Raw genomic sequence first — 27,545 nt, forward strand, 5'->3', positions numbered from 1 at the left:
CCACTTTTGTGAATTTAATACCAAATTGGGATGATACCCTATATACCAAAAGAAAAATTTTGAAAATCGGTTAACAAACGGCGGTGTAATCGTTGAATATAAGAAAACGAACATAACACCTCCCCCATTTTGAAAGTCGGTTAAAATTGTAGCCTATGTGTTATTCTGATGTATAAGCTATATTATTGTAAAGTTTCATTAAAATCCGTTCAGTAGTTTTTGCGTGAAAGAGTAACAAACATCCATACATCCACACATCCATACATCCAAACAAACTTTCGCCTTTATAATATTAGTAGGATTATGAAAGTACAAATTACAATTATATATTTTATGCACATATTATTATAATTATCATGATTAATATGCTTTATTTAAATAAAACTTATTTTATGCATATTTTAACTGTCTTAGTGCTGCTATTTTTGATAAAGAGCAAAAAAGGCCACTAACTCCTGTTTATTATATGGGACTCCCATCAAATATTAAATATAATATGTCTTTTAGTATGTGTTGTTATAGAGGGAAACAAAATACATAATATCTGAAACTTTCAAGTCTTTGCCTATCACCGTTCTTGAAGCCTGGAGACAGACAGACGGACAGACAGCGACGTCTTAATTTTAATTGTGGTTAATGTAAAGAGCTACAAGTTTATTTCTGTTTTTTTTTCCGTATTTGACAATAATCGCGATACAGGTCGAACAGGTCGAAATTATACTTTGACTTGTTTTTTGCAGTTATTTCCGTAAATAATAAAATTATAAGGATTAAAGTTGTAGAAAATCAAATTTTCGATAAATTTCATCCTTAACATTTTTTTTTTTAAAATAAAGTAGATAATATAGTTTAAAAAAAGATTGGACCTTCAAACCAATATGGCGGCTAACGCACACGTCGTGGTTGGTCGAGTTTTCGAATTTAAGCTATTTGTGACCTCCTCTAAACACTGGCGCAAAAAAAATTCTGACTATAATTAATTAAAAAAAAAAAACTAACTCTACTGGGGTAACTGGCGATTTTCGAGCAAGGCGACTCTCAGATTAGTGAGCTTAGCGTAGAGTAGGGATGGTGCGTCGTAGCTCGTAGACGTCAGGCCCGCGAGCCGCTACGAGTAACGTGCTACGCCGTAGAGGCTCGTAGACTCTGAGTACGTAGAATGTAGACCACAGTTTTAGTTTTATTTTGTTTATTTCAGTTGTTATTTCTGTAGTTAAATCGGTCAAGATAAAAAAATAATAAGTAATAAAAAATATTAGGAAACACTATTGTCACATAAAATATGTTAATGTAATTTGTTATTATAAAACATCAAAAAAATAAGAATATAACTGAGCTTAAACTACGTGTGCTCAACAAAACTTAACTAATATCCAACTACGAGTGTGACACACATTTCAGTGAGCTAAACGACGCTTAAACGAGCTATATGTTAGCGACGGCTTTAGACCATTAAATTTACACGCTTCCTATGCGATGTTATTACAACTTTGACTCGGCGATAGACTCCGGGCTATATCTCATCCGAACTATATTTTATGTCCGACTTTGAGGACAGAGTTTGCATCGAATAGCCATGTTGAGGATACTATTCATACAAAGTAGGAATTGTATGTTTCTATATTTGAATTGTGTTAGGTTACTGGTTGAACCAGAGTATTTGAATTATATTGATTTAGTGGCGGAGTCCACAAATGTTTTGACTACAGATTGCACATATTTTTATAAGTGGATGCGTTTTAAGGTAAAAAAACCTAGGCTATGAACACATAAAACGTTAAAACAAAAACATTTCTCATGAGTGTTAGATTTTCAAATCTATAACATCACCGCAAAGTTTTTTGGTGCTGTATTTTTCCTTTATTTCCGCATACTCCGGAATTTTATTATATTCCGCGTATAGTCTCAGCCTTACTGTAATAAAGAATATTCGAATAAAGAAACGTACAAAGTTTTTTAACCCCCATCAACCTTTCTAATAAGTGAACCTTTGACCGCTCTATCCGTATTGCGAAAAGAAACATACCTCTAGATATTCGGAGCAAATGGAGCTGCGTTTGATTGATCGCACCGGCCGGACCCGGATAAGACAATGTACCGGAAGAACGACCGGCCCGGGCCATGAATCGCTTGACCCGCCTCTTATCGGATACCCGGGTTTGATATCGGTCGACGCGATGACTTTGTTACGTTTCAGTCCAAATTTTTTGTCTACGGTAAATGTCATCGTCGAAGCGTATTTGGCTGGTCTGTAAGGACTTCTGGCACTACTTTTGTTTATTTGTTATTTGTTTGACCATTCTCTGCAATCTACAATGTACCACTAGGTATGTGATATGCGAGTGACTTTGAGTTTAGGCAGTTTACACAGACGCTTCTCAAACGCTTTTTAAAGTTCAAATTTAGACACAAGTAGAATATACTTTTGCTTGTAGGAATAAAATAAAACTTCTGATTTAAATGCCATTTAACTCAAGTAATTTCAAGCGATTTGCCGTGAAACAAGCTACAAAATCTTAGTGTTATTTATTTGTATTTACTTACGATATTCTCTCGCCAACAAACACCGCGCGAGCAAACTGTACTCCGCGCCCGCAGGCCGACACGGGCTTCACTTGCAACATTAATAAATTAAATTCTTAATATACTATTTATTCATCGCCGGGTTAATTCATTTTTAATGAGCCGCGTCGCCCACTTTATTTTCAATTAAAATGCGATACTATAATTTAAACTGTGCGATCCTTTGCGATGAGTAAAATTTGAACTTTCTAATAATCAAATACGGACCATCGTGCCCCGAGGGAGTGGAACGATTCACAAACGGGTACCTCGGGAAATGTTGAGGCGATGTTAGGCAGATTGAACGTTTTCCCAGATATTATTCTAACAAAAGTTGGCGGATACGTCTATATTGCCAAACTAGCGTGGAACTCCAAGCCCGGTGCCGCTACTTAATAAATGTACGAATGGGGAGATCGAGATAAAATGGTTACTCTGTGTGTAACGACTGATCCCATATCCAATCGTAAATGGCTCACGATTTCTGAGTATTGAAATGATGCTCCCTACGGTTTATGAGAATGAATTGTGGGTGAAGATCTCGATCCCTCACAAATAATGTGGAGTGGAATTGGCCTTTAGAGCAATTCACTGGATTGATGAAACGATTTTATTAAAAAAAATAGTTGAGAAATGTCTTTGTCTTTATTTGTATATAATATTATGTCATACGATATTGGGAAGAGCTAAAGAATTCAATATCTGCCGGTACTTTTATTAACATACATCACTACATTCCGTAGCGCTGTAAATTCTTTATGCCATGGATCATAATATAAGACTAGACCTACGATAATATTATTAATAATTCAAATATTATAAAATATACTACTGGCAGCGGTTCTTAGGGTATATATAGGGTAATAGTAGGGGAGGTAGTGCTATGGTTTGCTAAGTAATTTCATACCGACCAAATTTTTGTCCAGCGGTAGCTTAATATTTATCAATCAATATAATCAGCGTCAGTCGCCGCACCCGTGGTGGAATGTTAACTGAGAGTATTTCAAAGTTGTAAAAAAAATAATTGTGAAAAGTGATTTTATACCGAATGAAACTTTTATGGATGATTATTGAGGTCATGCTCAATCAAAAATGCACCGTCAGCCGTATCGCAGACGGGGGATTCAACGTCAGTCGCGTTACTGAACTATGTTAACAAAATTAAAATATAAAGTCATTTCATACCGTACAAAATTTACACAAAAAACAGGTGAATGTTGATACCTTTTTAATAATAAAGACCACCGTCAGTCGTTAATATGCGGGTGGAAAGCCCGTCAGCCAGCGATGTAAGCTATAAACATTATAGCCCTACTTCGCGCTCAATGTATCCTAGGGCGTCGCGTAGACGACATTTCCACCTGCAAATATTCAGCTGACGGCGATTTTCGTTTGAATTAACCATAAAATTGTCTCACATAGCAATTTTAAGTAATTAATTCGATAGTCAATATTTGTGAAGAAGAATTATATACATTTTACTTTAAAAGCGCCGTGCGAATTGGGATCTTTTTAATGTCAATTCAATACGATTCCCAACAACAACTTTGAGATACTCTCAATTTTTATTCCACCCATATTGGAGTAGCGGACGATCAAAACTCTTATGTATTAATAGAATAGTATTATTGTCACGATTTTCGATATGAAATGACTTTTTAAAATGAGCGCGACCTCCCCTACTATAAGAATCGAAAATTTATAAAACTTTGCATAAAAGTATACGTCATGTATTCGGCGAGAAAAAATGGTGTGTCATTTGTGAGATTATTTCATGGGGCTTTTTAGATTGAGTTATAGAATTTACGTTATTTGTTTATTGAATAACGTAAATTCTATACGGTTAAAATAGTCCTGTGAGTCATGACTTGTAATCAGTCGGCTGTATTCGACATACCTGACTAAATCATGAAAGTCCCCCATTTGCCCACAATTCAATTTCTCTAACAGTAAAATATAGCACGCACAAATTGTTTGCCTAGCACAATTTCTGTCATAAATAAGAGCTTATACACAATTTTGAAACGTGTACTTGAAAACCTCCAATGTGTACCAGGACTTAGAGCTGTCGCGTGCCAGATCTAGACTTTATGAGTTCAGACAAACAGAGCTCGAGCGCTTTGTCCGGGGCAAATCCGAATGTATAAGAAGCGGGAATATTCGTGTCTTTCAGTGGGACAGCAAACAGTTGTCTTGTAACTCATATCGGCCGCTGACGGCTGTGTAAGGATCAGGTCTACAATGGGCCACGGACGCAATATAGACGTTTACAATGGAGGTATTATTGTCGTGCGCGCACTGGTTGTTGGCTCGTTTTTCAATTTTCAAAGTTGCCATGTTCGAAGTTCAAATGTTTCGATTTTCCGTTTCGAGTTCGTTGCTGTTTTTTTATTATTATCTAAAGGCGAGATGTGAAACATGTACATACAAAACTTTCACATTTGTACTTGTATTGATCGGACACAAAATAATATATAACTTGATGAGACGTTTAATCATGAAGAAGTAACGGACAGACACATTTTGCATTTACATAAGTAATATTATTAATTTGCAATATGGATATTTTAACATACTTTAAGAAGGCTTCTATTAAACAAAACCATAATAATCATAACATATTACAAAATGTATTGTGTACTCTGTGCTATGTATTATATTATAAAGTACGTTGTTTAGTTAATACTTAGATATATAGATTTATACGTGAGAGAGCCATGCTTCGGCACGAATGGGCTGGCTCGACCGGAGAAATAGCGCTCACAGATAACCGGCGTGAAACAGCGCTTGCTGTGTTTCGCCGAGTGAGTAAGTAAACCGGAGGCCCAATCCCCTACCCTATTCCCTTCCCTACCCTCCCCATTCCCTTCCCATCCCTACCCTCCCCTATTACCCTATTCCCTCTTAAAAGGCCGGCAACGCACCTGCAGCTCTTCTTATGCTGCGAGTGTCCATGGGCGACGGAAGTTGCTTTCCATCAGGTGACCAGTTTGCTCGTTTGCCCCCTTATTTCATAAAAAAAAGATAGCGGAGTTTTGTATGTAAACTCTCGTAACATCTCGGTATCACGGATGTAATCAGATTCAATGTCGTCCGAGCTTAACCTGCGATCTGAATATAAATTACCGTTTATAGGAGCGATGTTTTTGCCCCCAATACCCCATTACCTCATTCCCCCATACCCCATTTCCCCGTCGATAACTTTGTCCTTCCAGTATCACCCGACGGTTACTGACCCCTAGCCCGCTGGTTCTTTTTTTTTTTGTTGTAAACGGTAAAAACTAGCCATTGGTTATGAAATTCGGATGCTGGACAAGTATACTTTAATTTTTAACCACCAATACCTTCATTTGTTCTCGTTTTGTTGCGCGCGGCTTCACTCGCGTGAAAACGGATATTCTAACTTACTTTACAGCTTTTTCCTTAACAGAAAGTAGCCCAAGATTTTTCACTGCCTCTCATACAAACAAACAAATTTTTGCTTGTCATTAGCTCCGTTGAGTCCGCTTTTTTCAGCTTAACCGGTTATGAATCCATGCAATTTTACTGGCAACCTATTCCAGTTGTAAATTGTTTCCATGCGGCCGGTATGATTAGAATCCAGTGCGATGCCAATAGTCATAATGTACAATTCCATTATCATAAACACCAGTAATATAAATCCATATACGCAATTCTATTGTGTTGTGTTCTGTTATTCGTTTTATGTATTATTTAGGACAGTTCTGTTGATTCATAACATAATATTTTGTTATATCCATAACGGTTGAGGACGTCTGAAGGTTTATGCTAGATTGTTATGAGTTTATGACTAAACCAATTTATGGTATGAATTGTTTTTCACTAAACAACAAAGTTTAAGAAAGTAAGAAATAATCGGCCAAGTGCGAGTTGGACTCGCGCACGAAGGGTTCCGTACCATAATAATATAATAATAATAATAATGATGGACGCTTCACACCACGTCAGTCTGGCCCCGTGCTAAGTACCTGAAGGACTTGTGTTACATAACAGGTACCAGACAACGGAAATATATTTAATACTTTTATACTATACATATATTTAAGATTTTTATTATATCATACATATATTTAATACACATCCAGACCCGGGAACATTGAAAACTTTTTGTTCCGTCGGTGGGATTCGAACCCACGACCCCCGGCTTGAGCTATCGACGCGCTCACCACTGAGCCACAGAGGTCGTCATATAATAGAGCAAAAATAGGCAAAAATTGTGTTTTTTGTATGGTAGCCCCCCTTTACTGTTAAGTTTATTTTAATTTTATCATTAATTATTAAATTATAGATACGATTGACTATTTTGTAAACATTTCAAGTGCCTACCTGTTGCCATTATTGAGATCGAGCAAAAAAAGCAAAAAAAAAACACGTTTGTTGTATGGGAGCCCCCCTTAAATATTTAATTTATTTTGTTTTTAGTATTTGTTGTTATAGCGGCAACAGATATACACAATCTGTGAAAATTTCAGAAGTCTAGCCATAGTGGTTCTTGAGATACAGCCTGGAGACAGACAGACAGACGGACAGACATCGAAGTCTTAGTAATAGGGTCCCGTTTTTATCTTTTGGGTACGGAACCCTAAAAACTTACCTTTTTAGCTAACCTGATACGGTACGGAAATATAAATGGCGAAACGTGCACGAAATTTCCCCATAACTACCCCAAAATAACTCGGAAGTCGTCCCACAAGAAAATCCCCGAACTGTAAAGTATATAGCGGAGTAAATATAAAAGTAGTATGTTAAAAGGTCGATAAGGGTAATCGTATCGAACATCGTTACGGGCCGTAACATCGTTCGACAATTATGTGGGTCGTGGAATTTTCCACTCGGGCACCCTAAGCGGGAGCTGCGCAGGCAACTTTAAAAGTTCATTCTCCTCCGCTCCATTAGTTTGGGACGATTTTTTCCGACCCCAAACGTTTGGACCCTATGCTTCACCGAAAATAAGCAGGCCGTCGGATTTTTCCGCATTAGGCCCTTGTGTTTTAGGAATGGTTACGGACATCAAAGCAGCACTAGCGGCTTTGGTTTTAAGGGGGCGACTAACTCAATATTTACGATTTTATAATTCATTTTTATATTTGAAAATAAGCCCCGAATTGTTTCATTTTCTAAAATTAGGTACTACATTATATTTCCAAGAATTCGATCTGAGCAAAAACAGGATATCTTAAAATTTTCTCGATAGAAAAAAAACGCAAATTGTATAAAATTGTATCATTGAGAAACCGACCTAGTGGATTTAAAAAATGTTGTATATTTATCGAGTTATTAGGAAAAAAATAATTTAGCGATGAATCCGGCGATGAGAGAAGAACGATGTTTGATTTTTTGGGTTAGTCGCCCTCTTAAAGCTTCGTGTATAACGTGTGTCGCTATGGTCGGTAATAAAGACAGAAAATGTTTCACTACTGTTTCTAAGTGGCAACTGGAGACAATATGCATTTTCTAACACTTTTGATTGGCTGACGTCAACTTTTAGCAATAAACAACGCTGTTGACAAGATAAGCTTGTTTAAAAAACTTGTCAAGGGACACGCGAATGAAACGAAGTTATTTCTTATGTTCAAAAAACCTGTATACATAATATACGCTCAACAAAAATATTTAAAAAAACGCCATCTATTGAAACCAGTTAAACTAACAATTAATTATCTTTCAAGATTTCACTTGTATGTCACCTACGTCTTTAGGGCGTAGGAACTCTTGTGAAAAGTTTTTTCAGAAACGTGTTTTTTTTAGATAAATGGCCCTAAAATACCACTAGGAAACACTTAGCCGTAGGAGGTGGTCGGTGAAAACTGTCACTTAAATCCTTACTGTAGTTCTTTAGTGCGACCCCTCAACTTACTTACTGGATGCTCCACCGGAATGGCTGGAAATAAACAGGAATACCTTGGATTTTTCCGCATTAGCTCCACACGGCCGGCGCGGCAGTAATTTTAACTCCATTTGGGTGTTTACACAACACTGACTCAGCCCAACGGTCATTACCTATCTTAGTCTTCGTGTTCGTTAAAACTTTTTTTCATTGTTTTCATTAATGGGTTACATTTTTATGTTGACGTATTTTAGAATTTTGTTTGCTTGAATTCTTAGATACCCCGTTTTAATGTTCAACTACTTAACTGAAGTTTTGGTACAGAATGAATGCTTAAAAATTACTATCTCCAGCATAATAATATCGTCATCGTTGAATGATATAATACTTATCGAAAACATAAATCATAAATTCCGCAATTATATTTCATCAAAACTTCCTTATTAGTTTAGGAGCGTACGCGACACAAATGAACTTTTCCTAGGGCGTAAAAATATGTCCCAAATCCCAATCCCAACATCCCAAATTAAAGCAGATCTAGAACTAAAATTACATAGAGATAAAATTTAGCTATTTTACAATTTGTAGCCACTTTTTATCAGATTAAACTAGCTGCTATTTCAAAGAATAAGCGTAGTGAATATTCGGCAAATATAACACTGCCATAGTTAGTTCGAGTTGTCGTTTTTGTTTTACACTGCAAAGCATAAATAAAGAGCGTCGGGGGAAATCATTAAGCTTGACTTGTGCTGTTTTATTTGCTAGATAGTTACAACACACGGGATTAAAAAGTATCATTGAATAATGAACCCTAATGAGTAGAGAATAGGAACTGGTTTCGAGCGAGAAACGGCAGGTCAAAACTGATAGAGAATTCTTTCAAAATTAGCAGAGCAGCGTTGAATTCGAAATTTAAATTTTGTAACAACAATCGCGTACACCCGGTGCGGTCAAAATCTTTATTGTCTTCTTTGAACCTATTTTCCTTGATTTAATATTGAATTAATACTAAAACCCCCTTTGAAAACGATAATATTTACGCAGCATATTACTATAGAAAGTTCACTGTCCTTGTGTATCATATGATTTTTCTAATGTGTCAGACTAAGACAAGCAGATTTTGTAAGTACAGTTATTGTATAAATATTTTATTATATGGAGGTTGGGATTGTACTGAAGTTCTGATAAATGTTAAAACGCCAATTTAAAATTTTTATTAGACAAAATATAATACAATTAGATTATCAAGTCTATCAAGTATCATTTGTATTTAATATCAGTGTGAATTCCACATACATAACTATAATATCGAAGATTTCCATATAAGCGTTGCAATATAATATACAATATAGGCACAGGTATGTTTTCCTGTGAAGTGGCCTTCGTCAATGTCTATTATATTAACACTTAGGCCCTAACCTTTTTACACTTCGTTTAATATTTATACGCTAAAGGGTATATTCAAGATATTGCGCGTATATTATACAGTATGTACTTGTAATTTGTATATAATAATAATCGATTGTAATGTAACGAAGAATTGTGTCAATTTTATTTCGATTTTTCTAAAATTTAGTATGGAAATTGAGTAATAGGAAAGCACATACAGGTTTTTTTTTTTTTTTATGAAATAAGGGGGCAAACGAGCAAACGGGTCACCTGATGGAAAGCAACATCCGTCGCCCATGGACACTCGCAGCATCAGAAGAGCTGCAAGTGCGTTGCCGGCCTTTTAAGAGGGAAATGGGGTAATAGGGGAGGGAAGGGAAGGGAACAGGGGAAGGTAGGGAGGGAAAGGGAATAGGTTAGGGGATTGGGCCTCCGGTAAACTCACTCAGTCGGCGAAACACAGCGCAAGCGCTTTTTCACGCCGGTTTTCTGTGAGAACGTGGTATTTCTCCGGTCCGGTGGTGGCTCTCCCACGTTAAAAGGAGTTGCGGGCGTCATCTAGTTTAAAATAATAATATCTTTATAGAAAACTAAGAGAATTTTTCGACTACAAGGTAAGGTAAGGTAATAAAATATCTTATACTTACTTATATAAAATTCTCGTGTCACAATGTTAGTTACCGTACTCCTCACAAACGGTTTTACTGATTTTACCAAATTTTATATGCATATTAAGTAGGTCTGAGAATCGGCTACTGGCTACTTTTTATATTGAAAAGTGCATTTGTTGAATAAATAATAGTAAATTATTACAACTCGAGACTGACAGCGACCATTGTTTGTGCGACAGGATAGCGATGGACGTTGCCATGGTGATATACTTATTTAGTCACTTCCATAAAATAACACGGGCGAAATACTTTATGTGGCAAAACAACATTTGCCGGACGGTCAGGAATGTCCGTGTCCAAAAAAACATTTCTACATTTGAAACGTAAGACACGGTCTGTCTTACGTTTCAAATGTAAAAATGTATAATGAAAATACTTCATCGCTAAAAGTGTTGTTTAGAATGAAAATAGACAACGTTATTTTTATTTACTGCGTCGCTCGGGGCCTATGGCAATATTTTCAGAGCCCGGAAGACAATACGGGGGGTAGTCGCAATTATTTCCTATTATATTTTGCGGCTGCGGCCTCGCTCTAAGAGGGTTTTTATAATAAGACTAAAAGCCTTTTGATTCTCCTCTTTATTCACCTTTGACGGACTCTTCTGGGATCGCGATCGACGTTAAATCGATAATAAGCCGCTTTTTACGTGGGCGCCGTAAGTCTTAAGTTATATTTTGTCGTAGAGCATTTTTTTTAAGGTCATGAGGTCATAAAAAAAGATATATTTTGAAGGAGACTCTGCAATCTATTCTAGAATATACATTATACAGTATACACGTCTATTACTTATTATAATATGTTGTATTTTTTTTTTACCATATAGGTTTACATAATAGTGTATCAGCTAATCACTTAAAGAGGTTAATTAATAAAGTCGTTATTCGACAGTCAGATTAAATTTTATTATGTCCATCTAGAGGTTGGCCAGGAGCGAATTCATTATGATGATTCTTCTCGTCGGGCTAATTCTCGGTCCGGTATATCTTTCTATACTTGACGTTCCAAAAGAGTACTGTACAAAACCAATCCATACTAATATTATAAATGCGAAAGTGTGTCTGTCTGTCAGTTACCTCTTCACTCCCAAACCACTTAACCGATTTTGCTGAAATTTGGTATGGGGATACTTTGAGTCCCGGGAAAGGACATGGGATACATTTTACCCGGAAAAATGTACGGATCCCAAGTGATAAACGTATTTTGGCGCAACGAAGTTGAGAGCGTCATCTAGTCCTATAATTATAATATGATAATAAATATTTATTTTCTCACCACAAAATTACAACATTAATGCAGATTCTACATAAAACACAGGCTTTGTGGGAGACTGGTGCCTAAACTAGGCATTGCCTGTATTACAGCACACCAGGGCCTCCGGACCAAGCTTGGAATACAGTAGGACGTTATTTAGACAAATTACATTTTAAATAATTTTATAAAAGTGTAAAATGGAGATACCTATATAAATATACATTTTCCCCTTTAATAGCCCTCAATTTTTGTTTTAGGGGCTACCCTTTATCGGGTCTAAAACAAAAGTACAAAGAAACGATTTTACGTAAATTGGTCGACACAAAAGTTTTCATGTTTTGTCCGTTTTCGAATGAAATATTTTAGAAAGTGTTTCAATTTGTCCACCTTTATATAAGTATTTTATTTACATCATTTACAACAAAATAATGATAAAATAAACCCAAATATTGCGCCTAATGTTTCTGTGGCTGGAAATAAACACTTAATGGGGTTGATACTTTTACGTTAAATCGGAAAATATCGTATTATTTAAAATAGTTCCAGTTCGATGAACGCATGTCGACGCAAAGAATTTACGGGAGACATATCAGTCTAACTAGTTTTTAGGATCTCTGTGTTTTTAGGGTTTCGTACCCAAAGGGTTAAAACGGGACCCTATTACTAAAACTTCGTTGTCTGTCCGTATATCTGTCCGTCTGTCTGTCCGTCTGTCTGTCCGTCTGTCTGTCCGTCTGTCTGTCCGTCTGTCTGTTCGTCTGTCTGTCTCCAGGCTGTATCTCAAGAACTGCTATAGATAGACTTCTGAAATGTTCACAGATTGTGTATATCTGTTGCCGCTATAACAATAAATACTGAAAACAAAATAAAATTAATATTTAAGAGGGGCTCCCATACAACAAACGTGATTTTTTCGACCTTTTTCGCTCTATATTAATAATGGCAAGAAGTAGGCACTTGAATTTTTTACACATTCTTTTGTTATACGTGTACTTTAATATTTAATAATAATAATAAAATAAAAATGTAAGGGGGGCTCCCATACAAAAAACACAATTTTTAGCCTATTTTCCTGTTTCCTGTATCGGTACGGAACTCTTCGTGTGCGAGTCCGACTCGCACTTGGCTGATTTTTTAATATAATATTATGCCATGCGATATTATGTCTCATGCCGATAAGCAATATTGAAACTTAAAGTCATAGAATAAATATAGTACAACGATTAAAATTCTTTAAATGGCTAAAATGTAAAAACCGCTCGGTGTTCGTACAATGCGGCAATAAATTAATTTGTGCTGCACTAATGACTTTGGAGAACGACTTGGCTCAAATCGAACGCGGCTCGTTTATTTTCGAACGTCAATCGTTTGAGCATTACGTGTCTGTTAGACACAATTAAACATATTGATGACTTTCACTATGACCTTTTGGATCGGACAAAATCATTCGTACACACAACAAACTTAAAACATTAGTCCTCTAGCTTTTAATACTAGTTATGCCCCTTATACACTGCGACTTTTATCAGCGATGCAGTCGCAATGCAGCATCGATGCAGTCGCAAATGGTCCACCATTACACACTTGCGCTACTTTAAGTATCGATACAATAGCGATGCTGTCGCGATGCAGAAGCAAAATCAATGCAAAAATCTTGTCGCGCGTGTGTATCGATGCTAACGCGCAACTGTATCGATACTAACGCGCGACAGCATCGATACAAAAATTGCTGGTGTCGCGATGTTATCGCGCGTTTCAAAAACGCGCGACTGCATCGCTGTTAAAAGTCGCAGTGTGTAAGAGGCCGATGACATTGATGCCCGCAACTCAGCGCCTAAATTCGCGCGGGGACCGTCCATTTTTCCTGGATGAAAGTTTCCTATGTTCTTTCCCGGGACTGAAAGTCTCCAAACTCAGCCAAATCGTTTCAGTGGTTTGGGCGTGAAGAAATAAGAGACAGACAGTTTCTTAGTATATGGTTTACACAGACACGTTGTAGTTGCATGATTTAATGCCGCACTCAGAAACGAATATAAATTACTTAATTGTAATTAAATTTTGATCATCTATTTATTAATACGTGAGCCAAAAACTTTGTATCCGTTTTGACGAAAAATGGGGAAACGTAGGTGAATGAAATTTTGCACAGTTATAGTTTATATGGTGAAGCAGTGCATCCAGCTAATATTTTTTGAAATTATGCTTTTATCATACATTTTTTTAACAAATAAAATATTACACACACTACAACGATGTTCGATGTATCGACGACCTCTGTGGCTCAGTTGGTGGGCTGTTGGTAGCTCAAGCCGGGGGTCACGGGTCCGAATCCCGCCGACGGAACAAAAACTTTTTCAAAACTTCCTGGGTCTTGGATGTGTATTAAATATTATGTGTATCATATAATAAAAATCTTAAATATATGTATAGTATAAAAGTATTTAATTTATTTCCGTTGTCTGGTACCTCATGGCTCATACCTGTAACACAAGTTCTTCAGGTACTTAGCACGGGGCCACACTGACGTGGTGTGAAGCGTCCATAGATAAAAAAACACACACACACACACTAGGGACACGCCTTAGATACGAATAATTGTACTCTTATAATTATTTAATATGGTTTAAGTCTGTTTTCAAATTGAAAATAGGTTTAGTTTTTCTCATTGAAATTTGAATCTTATATACTGTTAGACGTATTATTTACACGGCCAGTCTGTCATAATTTGATTATTAATCTGAGACAGGCTACGAATAATAAAACTAAGGAAAAGACACACTTATGTCAAAAAATTTGTCCCGATTCTACAAAATGTGACCCGAACACATGCATACTTTATGCAACAAGTGACTCGAATACATGCAAACTTTTTGTGTAATTATTATAGAAGTGACAATTATTATTGTCAACGGCTTTAATTTGTCAATTTGAATGTAGTGTTTCGTAGCTATATTGCAATATTTAAGTGTGCGAAAAGGAACCAAATTCAAAACGATTGAAAAATGAGAGTTACGTTGCCTTAGTTTTATTCGTAGTCTGAGACTGTCACAGGAATCATGTCTAAAAAATAATAAAGTCAATTTTTTGAGAATAGAATATCGTTGAAATTTAAAACTTATAATATTTTTTTTTTATCTGAGGTCGAATTTTGACCATTGGCACCATTGGGCGATCTCTAGTCTAATTAAATGTCTCTGAATGCGGCTGTCAGACCTAGTCAAAACATTGTGTTTAAATTTTAAACTAGAACTTATGGCATTTAATCCATGAGCAACGAAGACAATTTTACAGGTTTATGTTTAGACACTTTATATATTTTAACCAATTGAAGAGGAAGAGTAGTAGATACTAGGTACCTCATAATATAATTATTTTATAGAGTTTTTTCCAACTTTAATATTCTATAAAAAAGTTTAATTGTATCATAATTAAAAAGTCTAAATAAATCTAACAATTTCATGAAACAGAGCTCAAATTAATTTATATACTTATAGTTGTTAAATAAATAAATGTACCTATATAACTTATGGAGGATACACCAGGGGCGAGAGAAATTGAAAATAGGTATTTGATGATATATTGCTGTCTCACCAATCTCAAGTCTCCTACCGCAGAGCGCGATAGAGACAACACGACTTGAGCTGTGTTCCTATGTTTTATTTTTTTTGTATATTTTAGCCAGTTTTATTTTCTGGGTGTTTGAACACAGAGGAAAATCTTGTCATTTTTTTGGGGTTTTGGACCTTCTTATCTTTTTTAATAATAAAAATATGAAAAAAAAGAAAACATAGGGACATGCTAATAGTGGCCATAGATATTCAGGAAAAAAATCATAACTCTGCCGGCATTATCCAGGGAGGAAACAGGACAGCGTTTGTATGGAAAAACGGCGGTGTGGACTCCTCTTAAAGGTCTTTATTTCAAAAGAGAAGCATATTTTATAACCGTTATAAAATATGTTACTCATCTAATCAGTGTCAAATCTGGTAACCGTCTTACGACTCAAATACGTTACTAGCACGTCTTCACTCTAATCTCGAGGGAAAGGCTCACTACATCATGAAACTTGTTTTATTGCTGTCAAATAGCCAACCACATGTTTTACGCGTTGTTTGCTAAATGATGTCAAATAAAATGTCCACGATTTTCACCGCCTGAGCCATAAATTCATCTGAATTACAGCGCGGCAAAATGTTTTAATCATCGTGTCTATTTCGTCTGGTTAGTATAGATTAGAGAATTATATTGTTTTTCTTTAGATTTGTAGATAATAATTTAGATGTTCTTTTGAAGATAACTATGATTGAGGAAATAAATAATTTCTTTCAACTATGTTTTAAAAACACTTATAATATTCTAGTCTTATATTGGAAAGTCTTAAATTCTAGTGTAATATTGAATACATTTAAAATTTCGAACTCTACATTTGCAACGGTACTTTTAGTAGCTTGACAATGTAGCACTCTCTACAGAACTTTGGCTACTACGATGAATATTAGATCCTTTATATTACAACTTACTTTGAACCTAACACTACTATTTACAATGTGTACTATGAACATAAATTTTCTATACTTAGTAGAACTTTCTGTGATACGAGTGTTTTATCTCACTTCGATGTGAACCTCAGTTTAAGAGACACTGGACATTGTGCTGATTATCCCAAGTAGATACAAATATTATAGTTTCCTGAACACTTCAATCGATACTGATATTATAAATTAGAGAGTGTGTCTATCTGTCTGTCTGTGTGTTACGTCTTCGCGCCCAAACCACAGTACCAGTTTAGCTGAAATTCGGTATGGACTTGAGTCCCGGGAAATGACATAAGATACTTTTTATCCTGGAAATTTGTACGGTTCCCGCGCGTTAAAGGAACTAAAAAAATTGGTGCAACGGATTTCGGGCGTCATAGCTAGTAAGGTATAAATGCTTTATAGCTAGTAAGGTATAGTCCTGTCTTCGCATCATTGGTTTCAGCAGCTCTACCATGAGTTTAAAGCTATAATATTTATCGATACTCGATACCGCCTACGTAAATATTTAGTATGGCGATTTTAGTTTTTTTTTATGAAATAAGGGGGCAAACGAGCAAACGGGTCACCTGATGGAAAGCAACTTCCGTCGCCCATGGACACTCGCAGCATCAGAAGAGCCGCAGGTGCGTTGCCGGCCTTTTAAGAGGAAATAGAGTAATAGGGGAGCGTAGGGATAGGAAGGAATGGGAAGAGAATAGGGGAGGGTAGGGAAGGGAATAGGGTAGGGGATTGGGCCTCCGGTAAACTCACTCACTCGGCGAAACACAGCGCAAGCGCTGTTTCACGCCGGTTTTCTGTGAGAACGTGGTATTTCTCCGGTCGAGCCGGCCCATTCGTGCCGAAGCATGGCTCTCCCACGTATTCCGTAGTTCCGCAAGTGACCGCTAGAGGCGCTGTAAATTTTTCCATAAGTACTAAAAATTTACGGTAGTCGGTATATATCGATAAACACTATAGCTTTAAACTCATGGTAGATCTACAGACGCGAGTAGAATATAGCACTACTTTGATTAGAGCGCCTCATTTTGATCCACGTGACACCGCTGTCACGGCTGATTAATGATATGTCTCAGTGTAATTAGATAAGGCTTAGGACTGTGAGCAATTTGCGCGCGAACAGCCGACTTACATACAGTCCATGTTAAATCACCGTATGATTAGCACCTTGCTGTCTATTAATTATGTCTGTGGTGCAATTATAAGGGGGATCGTCGAATTTCAATAGTGTTAATACAGGTAAACATAATATTATATGGTAGGATTGCACGGTAATCATCCACGGAATATAATATATACGCAGATTAGGGATGTTGAAGTTCAATTGGAATCTCATGGTACCAACTTCTGTGATGGTCAATACACATACTAACGAGCCTGTCTGGGTTACACCTTCAATTCTCATTTAAAAGAGCCATTACTATATTTACAAAATATTTTGGCCCAACAAAGTATATTTTGTTAGTCGCGGAGCGCAATCATTGAGTATACTGAATGTGAAAATATTTAAATATATTTTGTTGGAGCGAGGAGCCCCCAAAACGCTTAGCCGAACATAGTACGAACTACATAATATTTTGAAACGAGGATTAGCCGACGCTAATCGTTCTAGAATGTAAAATATAAAATGTTGATCCAAAGATATAAACCTGCCTAATTCTATAATTTAAAAATAATCTGTGCAACATACATACATACATAGTATGTTTAAATTTAGTTCTAGTTTTTAGATACAATATTATTCGCATGTATTTTTAGAACATACAGTTAAGACACGTCTGTTTCCGTAACAAAATCAATCGGCACTAGTTTATTTCTGTACTGACTATGGCGATTGGCGACCGCTTACCGAGGAGCGACGAATAATTATTGTTCGATGTTCATTTCACGACATGTTATACTCTCATTCTGCTTTATTTTGATATAATAGTAAACAGAAAACCGACCAACCAATTTTTTCGTGTAATAATCAAGTGAAAACAATAAATAGTATTTATCCCACAATGTTATTTTGTAATACACTTTACGGAAAAACTAAAAAAAATATAATAATAATAAATAATATTATTATGTTAAGAGCGCGTACATGCCAATAACCTTAATAATTTGCCGGGATATTAATTTTAGGGTACTTTTGTATTTATTTTAAAAAATCGATTAAAAAAAACCTTTAAATTAGTAGCATTATGAGCAGCGCATACTGAACTTTGGTTCATTTTACGTTTTTAGTTTTTTCATAACCAAGTTTAAAAATGAAATACAAACTAAATAGAGGTATTTGATTTGGTATACTTAATATTTTACAAATAGATTGAAGCAACATGTTACATGATATAATAATAATATATTGTTTCCGTGAAATCTGTAACACCTTCGGTATGTGAACAGAAATTCAGCCAAGTATTATAATAATCCGATTATAAGGAGACATTCAATATGTCTTTGTCAATTTTGAATTGTGCGCCGAAACAATGTGTTCGGCATTAATCATGGGACGATTAAGATGATGTATTACGTCATTACTGGATGTTCGTGACGTCACAGTTTCAATTAAGACGTGTATTCATTTATGCACGACATTACTTTGTTGTAAGTTCCGAAAACCCCAGTATACAGGCACAGGCCTGTACTGCTGCTGGCTACTCATGGGTATAGACCCATGAGTATGAATATTACATAATGAGTCTATTTTTTTTTTCATTTTTTATATTTTGTTTAGTTTGGGGTAAGAGTTAGGTTAAGAGGAAGATACTCCTTGTATGATGTATCACTATTAGTAAGAACAGACAATTTGACTGTGGACCAAGTACATATTTTGTCATTTTCTTCCTAAAATCTGGTAATATTTTATATTTCTATCCTTGCGACTGGTCCACGTTTATAATGAACCAATGCAAGATATTACAAACATGCATAAATTACATAATAGTTTCTTACGGTTATCGACAGTATAATTTTTCGTACATCGATAATAGTGTATTGTTATTTGTTGTAGAATGTAGAACAACAAAGCTGTCAAATATTAATATTTTTATCTATTATTAATATTTTTAAAATATTATTAAAAGCGTTACTTATATTTTCGTAGACTGACAGTGAACATTTCTTGTTGCAGATGCACCATCCTATTCAGATGAAGCCAGCTGATAGTGAAAATAGAAACGGTAAGTCCCTTTACAATTTACACGCCGAAGTATTTCATTGGTTATAATTTTCATTTGCGAATGAATGCTATTCAAATCACCAATTTAGAGTCTAAACAACTTTGTAATTATCTTGGAACGATCGAAAATTTTGAATCGAACAAATTAATGTTCTGCGATGATGTCGCCTTAAGATGATCGCACACTTATCAGCTCGCACGAGGTGAACGTACCGCATTTTAGAATTCGTTGTATAATAATATAATGATGTGAAATATCGCTCATCCGTCCGCACCGTACGCGCCGCATTTCGCGTTCGACGCGTACGGCGCGTACGGTGCTAACAAATGTGCGATCAGCTTTATTATACATTTGACGTAACGATAACGAATCGTTGTGATTCGGCTTATGCCGTCGTGTTTGTTCGCGCGTCGATCAGCTGCCGATATTAGTTGATATTCGGTATCGGTTGTTGTGAATTTTCATTGAACCAAACGTAAATCAATCCCGTCATTAATCGCAAAATATCTGGAATTAGTCGATGTATTCAATATTTAGCGTGAACAAACTTCGTGTAATGAGGGGTTGGGATTTGTGATAAATCACCATGGATGCCAATAATTTGGAATGACAGTTGTTTAAGCTATGTAATAAGCCATCAATTTTTATCTATTAATGTAGATATCACAGACATTGATCAAGATCTAGATTCCGCATGTGTATGTACTTCGCGTGCCATATTATTGCGTTCCCAAACGACGAGCAATGCTCGTCTTTCGAAAGTCTGTTCTTTAGTCTGCTATCGGAATCGGACGTCAATCGGAATTTTAAAAATGCTTAAAAGTGCCGTATTGAGCTGTAGAAATTTAAATAGAAACGTTAGCCTAGATAATGGACACGTTTCTTATCGTATTACGTACGACGTATTCGTACGTCACAGTAGGTAGGAAAAAAGTGGCACGCTCGTTTTCATACAAATCGAGCGGTATACCGCATGGGTATCTATCTTGATCTATGTCTGTGGTAGATATGGATGTGGCAAGTTTAATAATATTATAAGTAATAATTTTATTTCCGATGCTTGATGCTTAATATTATAACGATCGCCATACAAAATCTAGAGAGGATCTTTATGCCGATTTCATAAGGTTCACTCTCATTTCAATCCGAAGGTAAAATAATTTTGAACGGTCTGCACTTACCTATGCACAAAGCGGGTCACGGTCATGGTGGCAGACTGGCAGGCAAACGCTTCAAGTGCCAACCCTGGCGAACGCATCACTTTGTATGTTTGTCTGACCCGTTTTACAGCGATAACCAGTCATAGATTTACGGCTGGCGCATACACAATGTTTGCATTCTGTTTAGACGCTAATTCCAGCGTCATACTAATTTAATATACAACGCGTTTACGGCCGGTAAAATTTAAATTTATTTGTCGCCACTTTGAAATCGTTTTCTCGGTATCACTGGAATAAGAAGTGATGTTCAAGCGATAGAATTATAAATATAATTTGAATGTGAAATGTTCACCGGTTGGGTTGTAGGTATGTTATTCTCGTCACACACTACCAGTGTGATTGATTTAATTGATTCTTACCTATTTCTATTTATTATATATTTTGTAAGAACTTAGAAAGTATTAAACCAAACTTAAACACCTTCATCGTGGGTATCACAGGCAGAATAGATTTTCAATTGTTATGCGGCAGCCGGCTGCCGCTTGGGGATTGATGGGTTTAACTAAGATCATGTGAGTTATCGTAAATAAAGACATTAAAGGAGTGAGCACACTGAGACGGGCCGTGCCGGGGCTCATCGCAAAAATCCGCCTCCATACAATTTGTATGGAAGCGGAAATCCGCTGCGCCCCGACACAGTGTGCGATACGCGCATCCGCTTCCATACAAATTGTATGGAGGCGGATTTTCGCGTTGAGCCCCGGCGCGCTGAAGCCCGGCACGGCCCGTCTCAGTGTGCTCACTCCTTAATTGAGACAGTATACTATATTTTCTTACTGTAACGTCTGCACATATTTCTATGAAGTTTAGTATTTAGTGCTTTTATAAAAAACCGTCTTAGATACATCTCATTCTTAGGCTTAATGCGTAAACTCTATTGTTACTGCGTTTTGTTTTACTCGCGAGTGATAAAATCAAACCTGAATACAGAATATTTGCTTTACGCTGTTAAAAAACGCTCGAATATTGATATTTTATTAAAACTGTTTTCAAAGTTTGCAAAACAAGGTATAGTGAAATAGACATGAATCAAAAATTGTGTTGTGTAAGCAACAAAACTGCGTTAAATAAAATTGACCTTTCGGCGTGTATTCGCAATAGACCGAAAATTGCTTGCACAGATTGTAGTATTGACACTATTTAGGTAATAGCTGTGGGCAAACTGTAGAAAATTTTCATTTTTTTTTACAATAAGTATACGGTACTTATATATTTTTTTCGTAATAGTACACACTGGGAATAACGTTCTTTAGTAAGGCTGCTAGTTGTATATTAAATTCTAATCCAAGCAGTTTTTTTAACTGCAAGACTTTTAGGTTTATATCGTCCTTGCTTCCATAATAGTATTATAAATGCTTTTAGTGTATCAGTCATGACGTGTCCATCTGTAACCTTTTCACGCTCGGATGGGTGAACCGATTCAGATAAAATTTTACTAATATTTTGAGGGACGGAAAAGATATCCTCTTCCTATATTTTAAATGCGAAAAAATATGCGTTTACGCGGCGATTACGCTACAGAGTTGCAGGCGCCATCTACTCGTATCTATAATGTTAATTTGTGTATAGTGTGTGCGGGGTCTAAAGCCGGCGATTTGTCGTCACAGTGTCAAATTACATGCGCACACGTGATGATGTCGCATAATATGCACTGCACCAGAGTAGACAGAATTATAACTGCACTATTTATAAGTTCACATGGATAACAGCTCGTCAGCCTTTGACATTAATTTGGTTCAACGTTCTTTTTTCAAAATTTTCTACACTGCATTTCTAATAGTTTTATATTGATTATTTTTCCGACCTAAATATCGACCAATAGAATTGCACCATTCGACGTCACGTGGTACAACCTACATGGTATTATACTGATAATTTTTTGAAAATTTTCTCTGGTAGTTGCTATATATAAAAGACAAACACGTCAAACTGACAGGTTGAATTCAATTGTGTCTCATGGTGCAATTATATTGGCCGACATTTGGGACGGAAAAATAATCCCCCGAATACCACACGAGCTTCAAAATTATCTGGCATTTCCCTCAAGGTTCCCTGCAAACAAATAAAGTCGTCAAGTTTTTCAGGAAAAATCACTCGCGCTTCGCGCTCGTGATTTTTTAACCTGAAAAACTTGAATCCTTCATTTGTTTGCAACGAACCTATCGGGAAATATCCGATAATTTTGAAGCTCTTGTGGTTTTATAAGTGATAACTCGATAGCGGTCTAGACGTTTTATTATCAGTGATACTGAATAGCTAATTTTACATTCGTTTTCACAACATTTATGACATAACCGAATGGCGTGCAATTGTTGTTAACATTCACAAATTGTCATTTAATTTCAGAGTCACTAAAGATGCACTTCCAACATTTTTTTTATATCAAAGCGTGGACTTATATGGATTGCTTTAAATATGTAACTAAGAATTTTCAGTATATACTTGCTCTGGGCAAATTATAACTTTAAAACGTCAGCAATCTCAGATTCCTCCGTGTCTCGCGACAGTTGGCCAAGTCGCGTAAAGTTGGAAGACAAAAGCCGGGACATGGTCTCCCAAACGAGTTCCCAAGTTGCCGGTGCACTGGCAGCCCGGATTTATCGAAACAATGTCCGCGCGCCGACTCGGAATGAGTTAGTGTTGTGAAGATTTGCTCATCTAGAATGGGGCACATCTTACGAACTTACGGGACGAGGGGTATAGTCCGCTATCGAAAGTTTTTAGAACGTTCGGCGTGGGCTGCGCCCCCCCCAAACCCCCCCCCCCTCCCCCCTCCTGGTAATGTTGCCAAGCCAAAATATGTTGCGTCGTTAGTGTTGAGTTTTAATTCTTATTCCTTAGGAACAAACTAAGTTATTAATTAATAGTGAAACATGTGAAACATACAGATTTCGAGTGTCATTTGATTAATATGAGGGAGGCTTTGCCTGGATATGGACAGACGGACAGGTTGATATTATATCTTTGTACTCGGGTTCCGTTTTTTACCATTTGGGTAAGGGACCATAAAAAGGAGAGAATTATCCCATTCCGTTATTATACTATGTTAACGCCTACGAAGTCGCGGGAAACAGCTATCCATACTAATATTATAAATGCGAAAGTGTATTTGTTTGTTTGTCCTTTCTTCGCAGCCTAACGAAGCAACCAATTGACTTGATTTTTGGCATCGACTTAGTTGAAAGGATAGAGAGTAACATAGGCTACTTTTGGTCTTGGAAAAACATCATGTTTTTATAGGAGATTTGCAAGAATATTCGTATTGTACACGATTTTCGAATTTCACGCGAGCGAAGCCGCGGGCAAAAGCTAGTATACAATATACGTATACACATATTAATGGAAAGTTGACCTGGTGCTGCAGCATCACCTGGCAATCAATAGGATATCCAACTCCTCGCCAACTTAGAGCAGAGGTTTCGTGTTTGGGCTCATTTTAATTGCGACAACCAGTAAGAAGTAGATAGACAGTAAATATTTACATGCTGCTGCTGCAGCATCACCTGGATTCTATAGGAACCGAGCTTCGTATGAACCCAAAGTGGAGGTTTCATGTTTGGGCTCATATTAACGGCCTCGTCGAAAAGGACATTGATAGATGGTAATCATGAGAATATGATTCTGTTGATAGGAATTATTCTGCACTATAACCAACACAAGTTTAAAAAGTATGAAATAAAATTAAATTAATAAATTTGAAAAAACCCCCGCCAAACAACTTTAAAAAGTAATGAAATAATATTTACTGCCTTTAAGTTCAAATAATTCCTAACTTGTGTAAAGTAAAATTTTAGTCCATAATAATTGTTGTCAAGGTGTGTCGGGGGACCGCTAATGTAGATGTTTGATTTGAGATTGCACATAACATTATAGTTTAAGGATCAGTTCACAGCGAACCGAATGGAGATAATTAGCGACTTGGCGGTTGTAGGCTGTAGTTTACTTGGCGGTCCCCCGACACACCGTGACAACAATTATGGACTAAAATATTACTTTACACAAGTTAGGAATTATTTGAACTTAAAGGCAGTAAATATTATTTCATTACTTTTTAAAGTTGTTTGGCGGGGGTTTTTTTCAAATTTATTAATTTAATTTTTATATTATTAGTATGAATTATTTTTGCACATAGATATATAGATATAAAACAGCAAGTCAATAAAAACATTGCGTTTCATCGCAATGTTTTTATTGACTTGCTGTTTTATACTCTATTGCGCCTAGTTCTAAAATCTAACTCCTATTAGCTAAAAGTAAAACAGACTGCAATGAAGTCTAATCTGTATTCGAAAAAAAGAAATTTTATATTTTCAGATTGCTTACAATCTAACCCTTATTCATCTAAAAATAAGTAAAGAAGGAATTACATACTTAAATCATAGTGAGCTCTTAATCTGGTGTGATGAAAACGTAAACCTTCAAGGATTAAGTGTTGCCACTAATAATATCGTCAATATTAGCTGTTCTCATCACCACAAATATTTATAGATATGAAACTAAAACTAGATAAACAATCTAGTTTGTTTAAATTAGTTTAATTATGAATTTATTTGTCTATAAATTAACATTGAGTTTAATAATTGAAATAGATCTCTATCTATGATTTTTAAATCTAAAATTTGTATTACTTAGAGACTGGCGATTATTTCTAAAATAAATATGAGAGGCACAGATTATTGTTTGACCATAAAACCGATCAAAAAGTCGAAGTCAAAATAAAGTTAGAAGTTGTACCTACTGTAATTACTAGCATAGTTCAGGTCAACTAGTAAAGATGCACTGCCAAAAAAGTAAAGTATAAATTACAATAATTTTAAGATAAATAAGATAAATATTCTTTATTGTGCACACATATAAATTATAACAGTTTAAAGAAATTTCCAAAACACAACATTTTCAACAGTACTTACTACTAATACCACTAGTACTATTAAGTATGCGAAAATACAGCCGAACCTATTGACGCCATAAAATCAGCTCTACGGGTATCACGGCAAAGGAAGTGTGTTAAGGATTAGGCCTTTTATAACTTTTCGTTACTTGACTTTAATTTGACTAAGAGTTTGTTAAAAAAATATGGACTCTATTGTAAAAAAAATCATTAAATTAAGTTAAGTGATACTTAAAAATCTCTCTGAGTGCGACAGTAACTGTGTCTAAGATTGTACATCGTCGGTCAAACGCCTGCAGTGACGGAGCGTGACGGCGATAATATATCCGAGACCTTCAAATCGTTACATAACTCGGCTCACATTAACTGGAGATTTGTTAACAATGCAAAACGCTCTACCGTTCCCGCAGAGCATTTTTGTAATTATTATAAATCGCTAAGGTGCACTAATTATTATGATAATGCGCATATTTCGCACATATTAGGACGTCATTTTCATTTTTCTTTTTTTCGAAAAAATCCAACATAAATTGATTATTGTACTTTATAAAATATAGAGATTACAATTTTACCATGTTTTTGAGGTCTGTGAGACTGTGACGCATAATTCATGATCGTCTATCTGTAATGCATTATGAGTAATGGCTGATGAATTTACGTCTTGAATAATAATTTAGTAACGCTGGGCTCTATGAGTATATTATGTTCTCTAAACAAGTTCTCTCTCGTATCAGTCAGTCGGTTTTTGCCTCAGTCACCTCAGTCTACTAAATCATTATTAAATCATTCGGTGTTTTAAATACTCCGTAAATGTCTGCCAGGAACGCTCCAACGTAAACAAGCTCATGATTCATGTACGAGAATGTACCGTCGATCTCTATTGTTCGTCTACGATGCTCGAGTTAGAATGCGGCCCTTCAGTGGAGACTGGAGAGTCGCCGAGCGGCGCGGGCGCAGGACGGAACTCATTAGCATGCAGAGTGGGGCGCGACGACTCGAGGTGACACTCACGAGGAATGACTGATCGTCTGTCAACTCACGCGCACCTATCGGTATTGTTGCGACCTGCGGGCGCGCGTGCGGTACGTGGCCAGTAGTGTCGCGGCCGCGCTTGACTGCAGACGCGCGATGTGGTGGTAGTTCAGTGTTGTGCAGTGTGAAGGATGCGCGGGGAGGCGGGCGGCGCTCGCGGCAAGGCGAGGTCCGGCGCCGGCTATCCGCCCATCAGCGCCGCCTACTGGCTGCCCTCGAACCCGACCCCCTACCATGTGCCAGGTTCGGATTTTTCAGCATACCCTTAATGGGAATCGTCCGCCGACGTGACCCTCGATTGTTATTCAATAAGCGATGGCTTTAAGAGCTCGGATATGCTCCAGCTCGAGCGAGTCAAGCGACTTTGGATCCCGAGGAAGCGAAACGATCGGCCGTAAGATGCTATTTCGCGTAGCGTAACTATCACAACAATAGGTATTTTTATGACGTATAGCGCGCCTAGCGTATTTGATATTTGCGTTCCGACGAAATGAGTTAAACAAACAATCTTCGCGTGTACTGCATTTGCACGACACTCGGTAATATATTAGCGGAACCATGTCAATACGCCATTAAAGCCGGGATTCAGGTATTATTTGAAATTAAACGCGTCGCCAAGGTGGATTTCTTGGCATGCGTTTTCAATATTTTGTGCTGAGGTTTTCTTGCGTATTGTGTACTTTGGACGTGTTTAGTAACAGCTCCACGGTCAATGGATTATGCCGTGTTATTGCTCTACGATTTGCGAGGTTTTCGGTCAGTGAATCCGAAACCGAAAGTGACCTCGACCGTTGCGCTGTCTGAAAACACTGACGAGTGACGTTACACAATACTCTTGAAATAAAAATTAATAATCGCTCAGGTATCGATTCTAAATTGTGTTTAATCAGTCACTGAAACTAAATACCAAGCGTTCCAATTACATTTGTTATTACCGCCAATATTTTATAAAGTAATTACCCTATTGAATAATCGTAAAAC

At 36.6% G+C, this 27,545-nt stretch overlaps 1 protein-coding gene across 9 annotated transcripts in view; it reads left to right on the forward strand.

The window, feature by feature from the left end:
* LOC121740021 (CUGBP Elav-like family member 1) overlaps positions 1-27,545 on the forward strand; it is a 364,655-nt gene that overhangs the window by 254,738 nt on the left and 82,372 nt on the right. For 8 of the 9 annotated variants that reach the window (XM_042132700.1, XM_042132703.1, XM_042132702.1 and 5 more), the window contains one exon: positions 19,373-19,421. In XM_042132700.1, coding sequence (XP_041988634.1) covers positions 19,373-19,421 — 49 coding nt within the window. Of the gene's footprint in view, positions 1-19,372; positions 19,422-26,466; positions 26,808-27,545 lie in introns of those variants that run through there. The other variant, XM_042132704.1, reaches the window with a different exon arrangement.

This window comes from Aricia agestis, chromosome 2 (genome assembly GCF_905147365.1).
Source record: "Aricia agestis chromosome 2, ilAriAges1.1, whole genome shotgun sequence".
NCBI lineage: Eukaryota > Metazoa > Arthropoda > Insecta > Lepidoptera > Lycaenidae > Aricia > Aricia agestis.